The 20,859-nt window shown below is 42.0% G+C and overlaps 1 protein-coding gene across 1 annotated transcript in view; it reads right to left on the bottom strand.

Moving 5' to 3' along the window:
* Positions 1–20,859, bottom strand: part of LYPD6 (LY6/PLAUR domain containing 6) — a 74,670-nt gene that overhangs the window by 7,938 nt on the left and 45,873 nt on the right. The window contains exons 2-3 of the mRNA XM_006125633.5: positions 12,558–12,742; positions 5,760–5,858 (exon numbers count right to left, since the gene is read on the bottom strand). Coding sequence (XP_006125695.1) covers positions 5,760–5,858; positions 12,558–12,675 — 217 coding nt within the window. The 5' untranslated portion in view covers positions 12,676–12,742. The remainder of the gene's footprint in view (positions 1–5,759; positions 5,859–12,557; positions 12,743–20,859) is intronic.

The raw sequence follows: 20,859 nt of genomic DNA, 5'->3' as shown, positions 1-20,859 counted from the left end.
ACTAGAAGATCGACCTACGGAGGGTTGATCTTCTCCATAGTGTAAACAAGCCCTTGGACAGTAGCAGAAGAGGAGGGAAGTAGGAGCTTTAGAAGGTTGGATAGGAGCAGGGGACACCAAACTGCAAGTCAACCTTAATATGACATTTCTTAACTTTCCAGTGCATGACTTTCAATTTTACCATGCTTCCAATACACGTTTTTAACTGTAATATGTATATACAGTGTGACAGTCATACCCATGATGCTGCTTCAGAGGACACCTATCAACTTAACAATTTGATTCAGTTGTCAGGTTCTGCTCAGTATTCATTCAGGAACTGAAGTCAGGAATACTTCACGTGCAGGGTCATAACAGAACTGGATAACTAATGGACTGTGCTTGAGATGGGCCTTTCCCGAAAGGAGGACTGGTTAATGTACAATGGCAAATGCTGTCAGTCACTCATATTCATTCCAGGCGTTAGTTCATGTTTTAATAATCTACTGACTAAATTTTAATTTTGCACAAGTGTGCTAACTTCATTCTAACTCTTGAATTTTTGCTTCTATGAAGAAGTGACTTCATTTTTAAAATATCCATTTAACTAAAACAAAACTCTTATTTGTTTTTTAATGGAATACTGGGATTTTTCTTATCTTTCAATATAATTTAACACACACAATCCAGAAAAGGTTCAGATAAATGCGGAGCAGGAGATGATACAACTTTACTCCTTTAATTTCCAAAGATAAAAATTACTACCTGCAGAATGAGTCAATAACTTCAGGTCTTCACAACTACCCCAGGAGTTAATTTTCAGGTCTGTTTACTAGAACTATGACATGATTACTTTTTCTTCTTTCAGTTTGATTAAAAACCTGATACATTTACTTTAAAATGTATTTGACTGGAAAGTTGAAGATAAAAAACAGACATCGATTTTGCATCCAGAGGGAACAAATACAGATCACATCTGACTCTCCTTACAATATGAACTGATCAAGTTACCAGCCTGATTCTGCTATAATTCCAGGATAGCCCATTTAAGCCAATGGTGCTGATTCTTTTAGGTACACGATTAACTCGAATGACTGTAGTGGAGTTATCCCTAAATTATAACAATGTGAGAAGCGAATCAATAGATTTATACTGGTTTAAAATTAATATTAAGTGATAGCAGAATTAATACTTCTCTCTAAACAATGCAAGACAATCTACCTTTGTTTTTTCATTTATCAGCTGAGAATTGTCTCGTTTTGTTTCAAAATCCATGGTCAAATACAGAAAGTGACCATACAAATTATACTTGTCATTTCTGCTACCAACAGCCCAGGAATATTTTTTTCGGGGGGAGGGGAAGGAGGGAAAAAGAGAAACTCTGGTCCTGGTCCTTTAAAATTCTGCTTGTTCTGCAGAATAGGAAAGCCATTTCTTACAAGAATGCAGGGGGAAATCACCTACAACACCATGCTATGTTGTTATTTTGCATTCATTCTGAAGAATGCCACTACAGGGAGGTGGCACACAAGGACTTTGTTTCAGTCTGAGGATAAATAAAGCAGGGCACACAGTGAATCTAAGCTTGGTTCAGGTTAACATCCAGCTACAAAGTACACTGTTCCCAACGTACCTTGATAGCATGGAGCATTTAGTCCAAAAACAATGTGAGCAAAATGCTATCTGATAACTCCATTCTAAGGAGATTTTGGATTCTTTGTTCTAAACATGAAAAGATGGATTAGAATTTCCATCTGGTCGATTCCAGGTTCTTTAAAATCCCATATTTTGAAAATACACCGTGATGCTGCTGTGGTGAAGTGTAAAAGAAACCTAGCATTTTTACAGGTAGATAAAACAAACAAACTTAATACAAGGTAGAAGGCAATCATAGTTTACAGACATACCATCAAAACTTGTCTGCATAAGCCTTATTCATGAAAGAGAGTCACTGGAAACATGATTACAAAAAAGACAAAAAGAAAGCAATTGGCATTGCCTCACACTTGGCTTCCCTTTAATGTCTAAATCAGTAAGTCTTTGAAGCTAGGAAACATTTTTGTTAAAAGCTTTGCAGTCTCTCTTTTGTGTCTTATGGACTAGTCTGCAGACTGTTTTTAGCCACTGTCATCATTGTCAATTATTTAAAATAATGTTTATTCTTGCCAAAACAAGGCAGGAACTGCTACTATAACCATCATTTGACACAAGCTGTTCTGACCTTTCACTATTTTGAAACTACATTAATTTAAATTCTTAAGAAAACAAATTAAATTCAAAAGGATTTCCTGTAGCTCTTTGGCTTAGTCTAGAAATACAGGATGGCTGGTCTTTGCTATTGGGACTATTGTCTTTTGTTTTCTAGGCTGCATGAGCAGTACTGACTATGGAAGTCATTTGCAATAGGCCAATCACTACCATATCTAGGTACAAAGTTCAGAGAGGTGCTGGATGAAAACACTAAAGGTCATTATTAAATATATATTAAGCACCTATTGAAAAGAACTGGCTAGGTGAAAGCTGCTTTCCAAAAATATCACCTGCTTACATCCTGAGTTCTGTAGATTCAGTTGTAAAGGGTCAGTCAGCAATATTTCCTGAGCAGTGTCAACTTCTCTCTTCTGCTTCTTTATTTCAAACAGTTTTAGGAGTAACTCTGATAGAGCCAAATTTGGATCCCTTGTGACTGGTTCATGAAAATGTACTTTGTGAAGGGGCCTTAATCAGGTTTTCTAGGAAGATGTACACCAGTGTGGGTACCCAGTAGCAAAGGGGAGGATACTCATTCACCTTTCTGCTGTGGCTGGACTATTATAGTTTATACCCTTGAGCTTCCCCTATATATGGGCAGAATATACTTGGCCAATGGGGAGAGAGACAGGATGGAGTGTTGCTTATAGTACATGGTTCCCTTGAATCTTTTCACAGCCCACTCTCTGCTCCCAATTCTAAGCAGACTATCTGTGACTAGAGCAGGGGTGGTCAAAGGAGCCTCTGTGGGCCGGATCTGGCCCACAGCCACCCTGCTGCTCCCCCATCTTCCGACCAATCGAGGATGAGGCATCCTTCCCTCCAGGGGTGTGTGGCATCAAAGGGAACAGCTGGTGTTTTAACACAGCTGGCGGTTCTCTCTAGCTGCTGCACACCCCTGGCAGAGTGTGGGTAAGGGGTGAGAGACTTTGCACACTGCCTGGTGTCCCCAGGCACTGGTTGGCCTGGGAGCAGGAGGGCTGTGCACGGTCTCCTCCCGCTGCAGCACCTAAAGGGAACAACCAAGTGATTTAAAACAGCTGGTGATTCTCTCTAGGCGCCAGGGGTGGGAAAGACTTCACGTGCTCCCCTACCCCCAGGCCAATCAGGGTCTGTGAGAAGGGAAGCATGAGAAGTCTCCTAGTACTGTCTCTTTTGCCTGAGGCCCTGCTCCTTCCAGGGTGGCCCAGGACAACTTCAAATTTCTCAAGTGGACCCCTTTTAAAAATTATTGCCCACCTCTGGGCTAGAGGGATTTCTCCCAACACACAAAAAGGTAAAACAAAACGAGAAAGAGAGCAACAGAGAGAAATGGAGCATGAAGGCGACATTATATAAAGGATGTCAGGATGAGCAAGAAATGAAAAATGAAAGCAGGAAGCAATTGAGAAAATTAGGAGGTATATTCAGAGCATGGAAGAGAAAAATAAATTAAAAGAAGGTAAAAAGCAAAGAAGGATATCCACAGAATTTGGATCCCTGTCATGATTTCAAACACTTCAAAATTTCAGAGGTATTCAGATCTGAGATTCTGAGCTTTGCTCAGTGCTAAGTCAGTAGGGAAAGTTAGAAAAAGGAGAGAGATTTTTAAATAAATAGCTTTCCAAAAGGTGAAGTATATCTTTGATTCAAAGAGTCTCACAACTGTCTCTAAGAAATTTCTACTGCCTGGCCAAAACTGGTTTCCAGATTTGAACTGCTTTGTTTGAGTCAAATTTATATTAGTTGATTTTTAGATGGGAGTTTAGCCATTATGGGTAGAATTCTGCACAATGCTCTCTCATTCTATGCAATATAGTGAATGACAACAACCACCATCCCAAAAATTCAAGGATTGATTCTTTTTCCTTGTATAAAACCAATCTTTTCCTCCCAATGCTTTGTGGGTTTTTTAACGTTACTCCCAGGTGTTTTCTGTATTCTGCTGCATTCCTTTAAGTCGGATTTGCAAATTAATAAAATAGTTTCCATACTCTCCGAACAGAATTCTGTTACATTTTGTGCAATTCCAGAAAATCTTCTGGTCCAAGACCAGGTCCTGTGCCACTTCCCTGGCATTCAGGCCCACCCACTACTTCAGGTTTCTGCTTTGGTCTGCACAATCTCTAACAATGCTGCTCTTTCCCTGGGTTGCTTACTATTCTACCTCCCACAAGCTCTCTCATCCACCTTTGTAGGTGGACCCTTCACTCACAGCCAGGTTTCTAGGACTTCTCACCCAGAGGGCTTCATCTGCACTAGCACTTACACTGAAAAGCCAGTCAGGCAGGGGTGTGAAAAAAACTGAAGAAAGTACCCCTGGGCACAGTGCTATGTTGGTGAGAGATATTCTCTTGCCAACATAGCTGCTGCGGCTTGTTGGGGTAGTTTAATTACGCCAGCAGGAGAGCTCTCTCTCACTGGCATACAGCAGCTACACCAAAGACCTTACAGCAGCCAGATGCTGCAGTGGTAAGGTTCAGAGTATAGATATAGCTTCCTCCTTCCTCTCTCTTCCCAAGCCCAGAGAACAACTGGCAGCTTTCACATTGCAGCCCTTTTCTGCTAGGAATTTCCTGAATTTATAGCTGAACCAGCTTCACCCCAATCTGGGCTTTATCAGCCATTAGTCATTTCCACACATGCCAGACTCTCCACCAGGTGTGCCCTATAAGGTTAATTGTCCCCATCTGCTCCAACATACCTCCCTTCAGGTATGGTGAGGGGTGAACACCTCATCACAGTCTCATTTTTAAAATTGACTTACATACTTGGCAACCTGATGCTACAGCTATGAGTTTTCTCAGCAAAAAATATGCTAATGAGGGACTCATTTGCATGAGTCAATCTTATTTGCATATTTTCTACCGATCCGTTTTTGCAGTAGGGGGTTTTGTGCAAAAACAAGCAGTGTGGAAGTTTTCCTTTTGAACAAAAACCCCCTTTTCTGCAAGATTCTTATGCCCCGGAAAAAGGTATACCGATCTTGTGGAAAAAGGGTTTTTTGTGCAAAAAGAAAACGTCCACACTGCTTGTTTTTGCACAAAAACCCCTAGCACAAAAATGGATCGGCAGAAAATATGCAAATGAGATCGCGACTCATGCAAATGAGTCCTTTTTAAGCATATTTTTTGCCGAGAAAACTCGTAGTGCAGACGTAGCCTAAGTCCCATTGACACTTACTTTCTGTTTCAGCTGCGAGAGAATATGGGGATAGATAAAGCTCTAAACCTATCTACTGCAAAAGGGAAGTATGAGACTTAAATGAATAATTGTATCATCCACCACTCTTATGTACAGTAACTGAGGCTTAAGGTGTGATCACCTGAATTCAAATACTCTGTGAATAATGAAAATCATAGGAGCATTGAAATGTAAGGCTGGAAGGGACCTCAAGAGGTCATCTATACCTGACATGTATTTGTCCAACCTGTTTTTAAAAACCTCTAGTATCAGGTTTTGGATACCTGTGCAAGTTATCATTTAAATGGGAATACTGAGGTATTTTCGTAAGAGATTTAATTTAAACAGATAGCATAGAGCTAATTTACCTTGTGGACAATAGATATCTGGAGCCCAGCGATTGCATTCATAATTGTCTGCTGCCTTTTCACAGGTGAAACATTTAAATCCACCAGGATATGGTGTGGCTGAAAAATGTAAACAAAATTCATTAAAACTAATTGTCATTGAGCCAATCTGTACCAGGCTTTTAAAAGGCTTTGTGGTACAACTGTTTTTCAAAAATATACTTATTACTATGTAGATGCGTGTCAACCCCATCGTATTTTGTCCTGAATTTTAAAATTCTCTAATATAGGAAAAGCATTTACATAGAAGTACAAGTGTCCAGCAAAACAGTCATTACCAAGGAAAATTGTGTACACATGATTCAAAAGGCATTTCATCTGAAAAAGAGGTAAGGGATCCAGACACATAATTCTACTTGCTCATTCTTTGTAGCACATATTATTTAACTGCAACACCCAATACTTTTACTCCATCACCGCTGTTAACAAATGTCAGCTGGACTAAATACTTCTGAAATCTGTCTCATGGAGGAAATAAATTCACACTTTTGAATGCTGACTGAGATCCCAAATGGAAATAAAACATCAATTTGCTGAATCTCCAACTATCAATAACATGCTTGAGTACAACTTATTTAGCCAAATGTGAAACAAAGGTTTACAGTGATCTCTTGACAAGACTTCTGCAATACATTCTAAACAAATCAAACTAAATGGATTTTTCCAAATGGTGCCATCTTTTAGTACAAAGCCCAGAAACTAACCAACTAACAACAGGTGAAATTTACAACTGGCACAAATCCAAGGTATTGTGAGAGGGCAATAAAATGGGGATAGTAGAAATTATCTTCATTCTAGCTCATTTCCAGCAAACAGCACAAGATTCAGTACACCACCTCTACAATCAGTTCCAAGTCCAAAGTTCAGAGTACCAGCCATTGCACACCATACGCAAAGGTATTTGGTGCCTCTGAATCAACAATCTCAAAATGTCCTCTCAATACCAGCCTGCATGGAATTGGTATGCCTCTCTGAAGATTGGTCTCTCCCAAAGGTTATGTCTACACTACAGAGAAGACTAAAGCTGCCGCTGTCAATCTTCCAGGGTTTGAATTAGCCAACCTGTTGATTACTGTAATCCTGCTTCCACAAGGAGTAAGGAAAGTTGAAGGGAAAGCATGTTCTCTCTTCAACTTCCTGCAGTGTGGACAGTGCCAAAAGTTAAGGTACTTCAACGTCAGCTATGCAATTAACGTAGCTGAAGTTGCTTATGTTGATTTAACCTTATCCTGTAGTGTAGACATACCCAAAGTGTTTATGTGGTTTAGAAAGCCTTGTACTAGACCGGAGTGGGCAAAAATTTTTAAAAGGGGGCCACTTCAGAAATTTCCGAAGTAGCCCTAGACCATCCCAGAAGGGACAGGGTCTCAGGGACCAGGAGACTTCTTGTCCCCACCCCCTCCCCCCAATATCCTGATTGGCCTGGGATGGGGGGAGTGGGAGAAGTCTTCCCCTTCCCTCTCCTACCGCCTAGAGAAAAATGCCAGCTGTCTGAAAACAACTGGTGGTTCCCTCTAGGCACTCAGTGGGAGGGGACCTCACATGATCCTCCTGCCCCCAGGCCAATCAGGGCCTGGGGATAGGGGAGTGTGTGAAGTCTCCTTGTCTCTGTAAGAGCGCATGGCATCTAGAGAGATATGCCAGCTTCTTTCAAACAGCCAGCGTGTGTCTTTAGCCACTGCATGCCCCTGGCAGGGCAGAGACAGGACACAAGAGACTTTGCGCGCTCCCTGCCCCCAGACCCTGATTGGCCTGGGGGCAGGAAATGCACAAATCTTCCCCTCCCCGCTTCCCCTGCCAAAGGCATGCGGCAGCTAGAGATAAACACCAGCTATTTTAAAACAGCCAGTGTGTCTCTAGCCACTGCATACTCTTGCGGGGGCGAGGAGACTTCACACACTCCCCTGCCCCCAGAACCTAATTGGCCTGGGGAGTGGTAGGGCGGCTGCGGGCTGGATCCACCAGCTTGGCAGATTGGATCCAGCCCATGGAGGGCCCTTCGCCTACCTCTGTACTAGACCCTTTGCTACATGGGTGAATTTCACCAGCTATGCCAACCGTGCAAAATTTTATTTGCCTGCTCAAGAAGGGACACTTCTTATAGAGGGCGAATAAAACATTATTCTCTTCATCCTTAACTCTATAATCATTAGAAAAGCTGTTGAACAGATTTTGTCCGTGAACTGAAAAAAAATTGTTGGTAATTCTGTATGGCTCAGCTATACATATGTTGAAAGTAGAGTGTTAAGAACCATGTTTAAAAATCTGTATCTCACAGATTTGCAAAGATCTTGGTAAGGCCCGTGTTAAACTTCTATTTTGTTGGACACAAAACAATACAAAGCACCTGACCAGATGTAATCTGAAATTAAAACATAAGACAATTTCTAATAGCAAAGATGGTCACAAAACAGATTTTCCCCCCTCTATACACACACAAAAAATCTGCATATGAAATTATTATTAATTTCATATTGGCAAGCAACCTAAATTAGAGCACAAAAAATATGCAAAACTGTTCTTCATGGCTCTTCAGGCCAGGATCCTAAAATATATTCATCTCATAATAAGTGTCCAGGGATTAGGTGTTTTACTTTAAATAGTAAAAAGGAAATGGTTCTTTTGGATATCAAAAAGCAGGAAAGGCTCTCTGAAAATAGCTTCTGAACATGTGTGGCCAGATGAATGTGTGCGAACACTGCTTCTTGTAACAGACCATTAGCTAATACTATAGCTGATAAAAACAGGTGTACAAAAAGGAGAGATTGTGGAAGTTCCTGAGATGCATGGTATTTTCCTTTATCTTCAAAGTGCTACTGGAGTAAAATAAAGTTTCAAAACAGTTGTTGCCACAGCTGTGAATAAATTCATTTGGCTCTTGATCACAGAAGTTAATAAGCTCAGTAGACTGTGTTTCGAGACATAAGGCCTTAGTCCCTCAGGAAAGGGTGATTCTAAAGAAAAAAAATAACTTCACAGTGGCCTGTAACTGCTTGTAACATTATCTATCCATTAACTTCTTTGGTCAGCAATGGTTCACTTTGTACCAGCCTTCTTTGCTAGACTACTGTGGTGATTTAGTCTTTGTTCACCATACATTTTAAAAAAGGCTAAATTTCCCAAACAGAGACGTTTGTTTTAGGGATGTGCAAACACATTTTGCTTAATTTCAAACCCACTAGAACACAGGTGGGTTCAAAAGTTTGAGTCAAAGTTAAACATAGTCAGATTCTATTTAGCAGAGTGTGAAAAAAAACAAGGGCAGAGAGGTAGAAAGGCGAAAAAGAAACAGAGTAGGCAAAATGAAAATGATACAATGAGACTGTGATGCCAATGAAAAAAATACATGCAGCATTTTAGATTGGTAATTAAATTAATTGCCTTACGGACTTGGTTATGCAACCTTTGTTCATGTCAGTGAGCACTTAAATTAATAATCACAGTGATTAAATAATTGCTCATCATAATAAATAAGATCTGTACAACTCAGCCCTAAATGGGCAGCCTCTAGTGCCAGGCTAGCTCCCTTCTAGCCCTAAACAGACCTGCTTGAAAAAACTGTCAATAAAAATTTCTATTCAGAATTCAACTTTCGATTTAAAAAAAAAACCTGAAAATGTTCAACCACCTCTTGTTCCTAATAAAGGATTCCCTATAGCTAGATAGATATTGAAAGAGATCATTAGCTGGTGTAAATTAGGGTTGTAAAACCCTGTTTAATTGGTAATGGGTAAATGCAGTGATGACACTGTGTTTAACTGTTTTAAAGGGGTAGGTGGAGAGGCCACTCCAGCAGGTCACTGGGATCAGGCTAGAGCAGCCCTCGACATGGCTCCTGGCCCCCCCGAGGGGACTGCTGCCACTACCGCTATAACTCCTGGCGCCCATTCAGAGGCTGCTCCTACCACCTCTGCTGGCCCCCACATGGGAGCTTCAGGCTCCCAGCTCGCATGGGCTGAGCGCCACCAGTCCTGCTTGGGGGACCTGGCAGACTAGAGTAGCTCTCCACCTGCCGCTGGGCCAAGGGCAGGGGCCTGCTCCTGGGTAGTAGTAAACCATTACTAGGTAACCATTAAGGGTGATGGTAACTGTTTAACTGACGACTTGTCAACATCCCTAGTGTAAACTGGCCTAGCTCCACTGAATCTATGCCATTGACACGATCTGGCTCATTCTTTTTAATGACTGGTCCTTGGGAAAAATCGATTTAAATTATGTGGGCAGAAGAACAGCAGCTTCAAATTAGTGCCAGAACCCAAGAAAGAAGTTTGCAAAAATCTCAAGCCCTATGAGCTTCACCCCCTTTAATCAATCAAAACATCAGAAGCTCAGAAAATTACTGAATCATTGGCTGGGGATTTTGCAGGGGTAACAGCCTTTTAGCTCTAGCTGAATACTTTCAGGGTGTGGCTTGGCCAGTGGTAACAAAGTCATTGCCATCTGACAGCTCTTCTCTGCCCTTGTGAAATGAGAAGAGCTCTTAATAGACTACTCAGACTCAGGGCCTGATCCAAAGCCACTGAGTGTTTCCATTGATTTACATAAGAATTAAAGCAAGCCCTGATGAAGGCGGAGTCTTCATAAGGTTGAGGTGTATAGACAGGGCCACATTAACAGGAATCTACTGCTGCTGGATGGGTTATACTTCTTCTGTGATCAACAGTCAACTTCAGTTTTCTGTAAGAATTTAAATCTCCAAGACTGTCAATGTGGCACTTTTCCTGAGCACCCAGAGCTGTGTTTTTGTGTCAGCAAATCTATCACAAAGGACACAGTTGCTTATAAAAAAGTGAACTATGCTTACCTCTGCTCTGTGCCTTTTACATTAATCAAAGGAAACCATGGTCCTAACGGTCTGTAGAATTGAAACATGAGTGCATTGGCAGAGTGGAAAATGAGATATGCAGTAAGCATTGAGGATAGTTTCACATTAAAAGCAAACTTCCCCATTAATCCTCTTTCCAAATCCTGGGTACTTATGGCCTAGACCTTGCAGCCTGTTGAACACTGCTGAAAGAAATCTAGAGAAGCAAGGACTAGCACCTGACACTCACATTTACTCCACTTCTTGGTAGAGAGAAGCTTCCACATATCTCTGCATTATTATGAGGACTATGTTCAGTAACGTATGCAAACCTCCATTGCCATACTGAATGGAGACATGGTGAGCAGGAGATAAAATGGGTGTGTCCTGGCCAGAGAGAGTGTGGAACCGCAACTTGGACAGTGAAAGCCAGAGATGAGTGCAGCAGCTATTAGGGATGTGATTGGTTAACTGGTTAATCAGTTAACGGGCAAGTACCACCCTTATTGGTTGATGCTTACTGGTTATAAATAACTGGTGACCTCACTGGGCCCACTGTGTCATGGGTGGAGGATGCTCCAGCCAAGCCACCCTGACCAAAGTGTGGTGCTGTGGGCCCAGGCCAGCCAGAGCAGTCCCTGATCATGGACAGAGGGGCACTCCAGCCCAGCCTCCTGCCCACCCCCATTTAAATATTTAACCAGTTAAGCCAGGGGTTCTCAAACTTTGTGATACCGCAACCTCCCTCTAAGTTGCTCATGACCCCCTGGGGGGTCAGGACCCACGGTTTGAGAAACGTGGAGTTAACCGATTAAATGGGATTTTACATCCCTAGCAACCATTATTACTACTAAGAGTAGTGAGTTACTTGAATGTGCTAAAGAGCTGCCCTTAAATGTAACTGAGAGGTTACTAGAAAAAAAATGTCCCCCGGGTTTAGAGGAAAACAGTATCTCAAAGCCAACTGCTCAATGTCTCATGACATGTACTAGCCAACATGGTTTTGACATCCTATTAGCTAATCCCAGCAGCTCACTTCACTTTATTAGACCGTCAGTTAGAAAATACAAGGTTTACCCATACTTCCAGTTGTTCACTGCTGCTATTGCAGAACTTTCATCCAAACCCCAGAGCAGGATCAGGCTGTAAGATCTGGCTGACCTAGAAAATCTCTGAAGATATGTGGCAAGTCTGGTCAGCTTTATTATAGCATTTCAATAGCACAGATGGTTTGGCTTTTAATTATTTGTTGTTATATAAACAGATAAATATGCTTCTGACAAATATTCTTTGGCATGTATGTATGTAATATCAAGGCGGAATCAAACCTGAGACCTCTGGAGCTTACTACAGGTGACCGTACAGCTTGAGCTAAAAGCCAACTACTGCTTAGCTAAGGCTGTAGAGGAGATGCATTCTTTTTTTCTATAAGGGCATGGCTACACTGAGGACTAAAGTCGAGTTAAAATACACAACTTCATCTATGTTAATTGCGTAACTGAAGTCCAAGTACTTTAACTTGACTTTTGGTGCTGTCTACGCAGCAGGAAGTCAAAGGAAGAATATTCTTCCTTTTCTTCTCTTACTCCTCATCAAATGAGGGTTTCGGAAGTTGGAGTAAGAAGCACGTTATTTCGAAATTATTTTGAAATAACGGGCTTACTGTGTAGATGCACACTGTTATTTCAAAATAAGCGAGCAGTGTAGACATAGCCTAAGTGGTCTAAGCGCAACACCCAGTAGGTGTGTGGGTTACATATACATATAAAATACACTTCCATACTTTTTTAATAACTTCCTTTCCTTAGTACAGAGGCTAACTTTAGAAAAAGCTGCATACTTCTTAGACAGCAGAAACATTGGGTAGTTTGAGCTGATTCAGGTTTTTTTTTCCCTCCTCTCTCTCTCTCTCTCTGCACAGTAATATCCTGTTTTAAGCACATGAAATGACTTACTTGAAGGATGAAGGTAGATAATATCTTTCACTGTAAAGTCTCTAGGTTGAACTGCTTTCAGACAGTCAGCGATCAGACTAAGTAGCAAAACCCAGGCCAGGGTAGGCCAGGATTCCATTGCAGAGTGGGGCCTCACTCATGGGTTTCTAGGGAGCCTTCTCTTTATAACCAGAAGAAAAATGCGCCTATAAAACAAAGAAGAGAAAGAAAGAAAAGTGAGAATATTTCAATTGCTATCTTGATAAACCATCCAAGGGTGGATCCTCATCTCAGCACAGACCAAGTAACCAAGCTAGGCATAGGGTTGCCAGGTGGCTTAACCAAAAATACTGAACAATCCCTCCCTCCACCACCCCAAAAAAAGAAAAAAACAAAACAGGGAAAACATTCTGTTGAGGGGAAAAAAAGGGGGGGGGGGCAGACCAAAGTTGTTGGGGAAAAAAAAGGACCCCAAGAGTTAAGCAAAAACAAACAAACAAACAATAAATAAATTAATTAATAAAAAAAACCCAGCATGGCCCCTTTAAGAAATGCCTTTGAGGCTTTTTGCCAGTGGCCATCATGTTTTCCTGCTCCAAACCAGAAGACAGCTCCCCTGCGGAACCAGGTAAGGGGTGTAGACCTGGAGCGGCCTGGGGGTTGGGCCCGGTTGCTGAGTGTGTGTAGGGTTGCCAGGTGTCTGATATTTTCACCTCCTGGCAGGGAGAAAAAAAATCAGAAAATACTACACATTGTAGGTGTCCGGTATTTTCTGAATTTTTTTACCGGACATGAGATGAAAATACCAGACTGTCCTGGTCAATAGCGGACACCTGGCAACCCTAGCTAGACATGGGAATTCTGCAGGGCAGGAAGGAATTCTATTTGAACTCTAAGACCAGAGTTGCAGTAATCCTCCTCCCCTTCCTTCAATCTATCCTACCCTCTACACCCACCCTTCTCTCAGCTGAGGCACAGATATCTCTTCAGAGCTGTACTCTGCTACAGGCAGCTGTGGAGTTGAGTCCTGACTGCAACAGAACCTGTCTATCTGAAGTGCACAGATTTTTGAGCCGAGATCTGAGAATTTCAACTGCAATGATTCTAGTGGTGTCAGCAAACTTGAAAGATCAGATGGGAGAGAATTTTGCCTGAGTAAACAGGACAGCTGTCCAAGTCTCTGGCTTCTGCAATACTACAATAAGGTAAGTTTAGGTTTCTTGGTAAAATTCCATGTGGCCTTTATTTTTTGAACAGGATTACTACCATCTCATGAGAAGCAGTCGCCTGAAAAAATCCTAGTGTGATTTTTATCGCATCTGAGTTATAATGAAATCTAACTAGTTCTGTCTTGGAGACCATTGGAAAAGTGCCAGAGTTAGACAATAAGAAATCCAGTGAGGAAATTCAATACAAGATTCTTGTTAACAGTGTGTGGTCTAAGGCACATGGGAGCAGCTTCTCTTCATACACCTGTTCTTGGGAAACAGAAGTGCTTTAGGGCTCAGTGTAAAGAGACTGACTGTAGTCACCAATAATATATTATCAAATACAACACAGCTCTTCTCATATCCTATCCTCTCACTAAAAACGCAGACACGAGTCATTGGTTCTTCTCTCCCTATGGAGTCATGTTAAAAACTAAGCATCTTTGTCTCAAAAGTGGCTTCTCATGATTCTAGCCACAATTCAGCAGAGCAACTAAACAAGTGATCAAATCCTTTGGACATGCTTCAGTGCATTGTTGACTCAAAGCCTCCAGCCCCATCTTGCCTTTGCAGTGGCCTGGGACCACAGGCAGTCTCTGAAAATGACCTCCTTTTCAGGCAGGAAAACAGCTCGGTCTCTTTTGGCAATAGACTCACTTTCAGAATCTGCTAATAATCAACCACTGGAAAAGCTACACATATATTTCCAGGTTTGATAATACTACAAGTAGTACTGCTGTTCAAAACATAACAGACTAGATTCCCAGGTGTGCCCAGAAATGTCCTTGGTACATCTGTAGAAGGGACAGTGTTGATTTTACATCACTGTTGCACTACCTCCCATTCCCCAATCCTGAAGGTCTTGGGGGGACAAAAAAGCACAGTGCAAGTTAGAGCAGACTCAGGGTTATTCCAATTTGTACTAATGGATAGTGGCTCCCAATGGAATAAAAAAAAGTCACACTGCACACAGAATTCTGCTGGAGAGAGGTTGAGAGAGAGAATGAACTACGAGACAGATGTTAGTCCCATCATTTAATGCTCTCCTGGAAGCACTCAGATACCCCACAGTGATTTAAGAATCAGAACAGCAGAGGAGCCAAGATGTTGACCAGGACAAAAAGACACATATCATCATCTCTCCTTTTCCTGGCATGAACAGAGGTTGGAAGAGGGCAGAGGATGGCAGCGGGGTAGGCCAAGAAGGCCTGAGGGCTAAAAGGGAACTGGGCATGGACTAGACGCAGCCAGCATGACTGATGAGAATTCCCCTGTGACAGGAGAATCCTTAGCTAATGTTCATTCCTCTCTGCACTACTGACTTTTGGGCCTAAGATGGGAGCCAAAATTCCTTCTTGTTTTGAGAAGTTTCATATAGTGCAAGACACGGGTGTTTATTTTTATAATCACCCTTAATCCACTCAGAGCCCACAACACTTCTCAATTTTTAATTATCATAGGCCTGACCCTTCAACCTTTACTCTAGAAAAGTTCCAACTGCAGGGTTTGGACATTCTATATATATATCATGAAGCTCCTTCAGAAGGGTGGGGGGAAGTGCTCAGAGAACTCTGCGAGACAAAACACACCGTTTCTGAGTAATGATCTCCTCAAGCGAGGGATGTTTCATATCTCAGAGAGATGGCCTAGAAATCTCAGTTATACTGGCTGTGCAGAAAATGCAGGGCTTAATCCCATGGATTTTACAGCATCGGCTAGGAGAGAAGCACACTCCACGTTGTACTTTGGCAGCACAGCTATGTTAGAACCTATAGTACCATTAAATCCCTCTGCCAGGCCTGCACCTCCTCAGCCATGCCCTGGAGTGGGAAGTTATGAAAGAACTGCTGGGTGCACAGGGGAACATCTTAAGTAGACAGGCTGCTCCCTAGCTCCCCTCCTACTCCGTTTCTACACACCTCACCATAGGCCCCTAGCTGAGCGGTGCCCAAGTGGAAGTGTTCTCTGAGCATCAAGTGAGGAAACAGAAGGTGGGCAACATTAGTTGCCTTTTCACTCTTTAGTTCTTATCTGGGCAGTCTTACTCTTTTGCTCCTGTCCATGGTGCAGAAGGAAGGGGAGTATAGAGCCCATAGAGGTACCTACATACACTTTAGCACAGAGTCTGTATCCAGCACAGATCCTAATCAGAGAGGCAGGGGACAGCAAAACTTTGTGCTGAAGTAAATCCAAAGCCTGCTCTCATTTGGAGGTCACAAAGCAAGTCAGTGGTAAAGAGGGTATTAAAGCTCAGCCTCTCTGGCTTGTGGTCACACTGTGTTCACCTAAATTCCCTCTGTGTTGTGTCAATGTTAGCCAACTGAGAGGAGGAGTTTAGGTGGTTGGATTTTTTTAGGGCACCCCAGATGGTATCAACACTGGCCTCCTGAATAGGAGATCTATAGCTCTTCTCACAAGTGTCAGGATTTTGGCTTTAGATCTAAATTATACACATTTAATGGTCATCACAATATATTTGCTGCACCATATTTATAGTGAATTGTCTACTGCATGGCATTCCACTAACCACAATCCAAATACCTTCCATATGAATGACAAAACAGTTTTACCTTAATAGTGTCTTTGAACATTATGCCCATGTGATAAGCAATATCTCTAATAGAACACTGTATGAACATGACATGATTCTCATCTCGCCCCAGTTTTACTCCAGATTTATGCTAGGGTAAGCAAGAGATTCACTAGATTTATTTTCATGTCAATGATTCTGCATAAAATGGACTGAAAAATCTCACACCTTTCAACTCGATTGAGTTTTCCATTGCGTTATCTCTCCTAGCTAACTTTTTATGGAGGAAACAGGATGGGTGAAGCTGTTTGTTTATTCAGACTGCTGCACAGTTGACGGCATAATGCAATGATTTGGTATTTTGATCTAAGGGCATATCAGCAAATGCAGTGCATGTGTTAAGAGCAATGTGATAAGGATTAATGGGTGGTCTAAACTATGATCCCAAAAGACACATTTCAGTATTGAGATTCCTTCTCTACTGCCTCATTTTTCTTATTGTACACAGATCATGGAGCAGAGTGAAGCAATTTTAGATTCAAGTTTCTTCTCACTCCTCTATTTGGTTACCACATCTTTGGTGATGCTTAGATACTATGAAGTTGACTTAAAATACTCCTCTCCGGAGCATTCCGAGGCCTTATTACTGTTCTATAGTAATGAGTATATCTATATTTATATTACATTTAAAAGACAGTATAATTACCCTTTGGAGGGGAGGGGAAGTGTCCCTAAAGGAAGGACACTGATTTCTGCAGCTTCAAGAGCACTTGTTTCTGTTCTTTAGGAGGTAGCCCAATGCAGTAGTACTCTGGCATATTTAAACTAGCATGGGGCCAGAAAGGAGAGGTTCAGATGTGAGAAGGGGCTTGAGGCTGGGTTTGGAATGTAGGTGAGGGGGAGGGCTGGGGGTTAGATCTGGTTCAAAGTGCTAGGGCACAGGCTTACCTTGGGTAGCTCTCAGACAGCAGTGCTAAACCTGGCTCATACTATAGCACCACTTCTGGCTCATACTACAGCACCACTGACAGGACTTTTAATGGCCCAGTCAGCAGGGCTGACCGAAGCCACTAGGGTCCCTTTTCAAACAGGGGTTCCAGTTGAAAACTGGCCACTTGGCAACCCTTATGTGGCTATGGACGTTTCTCCTTGCTCAGGACCCTCCACTCCAGCAAAGTTCATTACCTGTATCTGTACAGCGTTTATTACCATTCATGACAAACCTAATGCTAGTGATAGGGTTGCCAGATGGTTTCAACAAAAATACCGGACACACTTGATATTACATCACAATCTACATTACATCTTATTTAGAAAATACCGGTCATTTACATTTTCCTCAATTTGTTTCCCGAACAGAAAGCACAAATACTGGACTGTCCAGTTCAAATCCAGACACCTAGAAACTCTAGCTAGTGAGGAGGGAAAACTTGTACTTAAACATTCAGAAGGACAAAGGAAACCTCTGTTTTAGTTTCACTTTGCTTGATATGTTTCCCTTACAGAGAGACTCAAAATACAATATAAAGGAGGAAGAAGAGAATCTTTTAAATAAAGTTAACCCTATTGTGTTAGTTTCACAGTTCCCTGCAATCAGATTGGTTTAAAGAGGGGGGTGGGAATCCGGGGTGTACAATAAGTAATTTCTGTTAGTGAAGGAAAGAGAACCTCTCTAAAAAAAGCAAAGGAAAGGCAATATTAAGATAGTGGGGGTGGCTGGGTGAGGAAGGGACAGAAGTTGAGGCTGCCATGTTTGCTATGGACAGACAGATGGACCCACCTAAGGCCTAGGCTGGCAAACCAAGAGCAGCATATTGATGTTTAACCACACTCATCAGCCCCAGAGTTAATAAGCAACAGAGATATTGTGAACATTGATTAAACAGAAGCACTCAACTTACCATTCACCACTGTTTTTTCTAAAAGGAAAAATAAATGTATCTATGAAACCCCTTTAAATATGTACAGGCAGTCCCCGGGCTACGTACAAGATAGGGACTGTAGGTTTGTTCTTAAGTTGAATTTGTATGTAAGTCGGAACTGGTACATATTGTAGGGGAAACTCTAGCCAAACATTTCTCCAGAGCTCAGTTTTATTCTCCCACACCTCACTTCTCTCAGGGTATGTCTACACTACCCCGCTAGTTCGAACTAGCGGGGTAATGTATGCATACCGCACTTGCTAATGAAGCCCGGGATTTGAATTTCCCGGGCTTCATTAGCATAAGCGGGGAGCCGCCATTTTTAAATCCCCGCTGCTTCGAACCCCGTGTAGCGCGGCTACACGGGGCTCGAACTAGGTAGTTCGGACTAGGGTCCTATTCCAAACTACCATTACTCCTCGTGAAACGAGGTGTACCGGTAGTTCGGAATAGGCACCCTAGTCCGAACTACCTAGTTCGAGCCCCGTGTAGCCGCGCTACATGGGGTTCGAAGCAGCGGGGATTTAAAAATGGCGGCTCCCCGCTTATGCTAATGAAGCCCGGGAAATTCAAATCCCAGGCTTCATTAGCAAGTGCGGTATGCATACATTACCCTCCTAATTCGAACTAGGAGGGTAGTGTAGACATACCCTCAGTCCTTTATTCTCAAGCTGAGGTGTCTGCTGAGAAAAGCCGCTCCGCGTCTCCCTGGTCTGCTGGGGGGGGGGGGGGGGGGGCGGCGCTAGCTTCGCGTCTCCCTGGTCTGCTGGGGGGAAGCAACTAGTGCGGGGTTGCCTCACCCCGTTTGTAAGTAGGGATCCGATGTAAGTCGGATCCATGTAACCCGGGGACTGCCTGTATTTCTCCAAAAGATACATTGTATACACTTCATATTGTATGCAGATATTTTCCCTAAACAATTTACAAATTTTGATAAAGATTTTTTTAATTGATTGAACATCCTTGTTTGCCATGATGATGTTCCAGAGGTCACTATATAACTTTCATGTCTTTCTCTTTAACTCACTGTGCGAGTCACCAGGGGTGTGCACAGGATAGGCATTCAGATGAATATCAGAGGGTTTGACGTTCAGTTATACTCAGATTTGGAAACGGCCTTTTCATTAAAATGGCATGAAAACCATAACAATGAGGAAAGCAGACAACAGGCCTATATGGTGCATTAAGCTTTGTTCCTGTAACCCTGAGAAGGAGGAAATGCCAATTTCCATTTATTTTAGTCCACAAATGCATATAATCCAAGTCACAACTAGTAAAAGAAAGGAAATAAAAATGAGCCCCCTTGATTACATGAAAGAGAAGAGGGGAAAAAAAAATCAAACAGTTATACTTGGTGTTGTTTGGGATAGTATAGCCTCTTGCCCTGCAAGCTAAGCCCTGATTCAGCAAGGTACTCAAGCACATGCATAACTTTCACATACTTAAGGTTACTCACATGCTTATGATTCATGTGGAATCAAGGCCTAACTGACTAGCTGCTGGCATTGATACACTGATCTGAGACAAAGGAAATCAAAGAAAAGAGAATGTGTAACTGCATAATAATATAAGCTGGGTAAGAAAAAGACAAAACAGCTTGACCATGCAAGATACATTAGGGGAAAGGAGAGGAAATAGGGTGAACGTATTCTGAGGCAGAGCTGTGCTAATGTATTCCCCAACATACCCCAAAGCCAGCACCCAGACAGACAAGCCAAACAAATACCAAGTACAAACAAAAGTATAATGGAAACTCAGAGGAATATTTATGTGCTTTTTGCAAGTGCACTGACAAACACACCCCAGTAGAGGTGCTAGCCACATATTTAAGCCACTTGACCTCACTCTACGCTCTGCTACACTTCTAATTGGCTGTCCATTATTTCCCACTTTCTCTCTCTTACACACCTTACTATAGTTTGGGCAAAGACATTCTTTTGCATCTCCAGATTGGTCTATTGCCTACCCCTAAAGCCATTGATCAAATTCTTCACTTTTTAAAAAAGGTGTATTTAAGGGTTAAGAAAAAAAAACACATTTGTTTTAAGAAACTGTGATACAATGAAATATAGTTGATTCATATGTACAAGCAGAAACTGGTTTTCCAGGACAAAAAGTAAAAACTCAAAAAAGAAATAGAAAAGGGCTATACATGTTCTAACTTGCCTCCCTAATAGCAGTTTATGTACATTTAATATCAGCTGTACAACAAAGATGCATAAGTAACAGTTTCTTTGTAGTTAAACGAATGTAGAAAAACAGAGGTATGGGGGATGTTCCTGGTATGTAAAAAGAAAAAAAATAGATACAGAGATGGAGTTTTTAGTATCTGAGATGCTTGCTGGTCTCTTTCAGCATAATCCAGAAAGGGCTTACCGCTTTTAGGCACTGATCAAAGTGTCTGGAGTTTAACATGCCAATCTTCCCCATAACAAGTATGTTCCAGATTTTTCTAGAACTGCTCATTTTAAGCCAATGCTTAGACATCCAGTTAGCTGCTAGTAACTAAGGCTACATCTAAACTACACCCCTCTGACGGCAGAGGGAGGTAAAAAAGGAGGAGTACAGGATCTTTCAAAACAGGGCATTTCTGTCGAAAATGCCTTGTCTAAACTGCCATTTTTTTCGAAAAGGGCCATTTCAAAAAAAAGTGGCAGTCGCCA

This window comes from Pelodiscus sinensis, chromosome 7 (assembly GCF_052426305.1).
Source record: "Pelodiscus sinensis isolate ZL-2025 chromosome 7, ASM5242630v1, whole genome shotgun sequence".
NCBI classification, from domain to species: Eukaryota; Metazoa; Chordata; order Testudines; family Trionychidae; genus Pelodiscus; species Pelodiscus sinensis.
The sequence above is the reverse complement of the archived record's forward strand: the minus strand, read 5'-3'. Positions and strand labels throughout refer to the sequence as shown.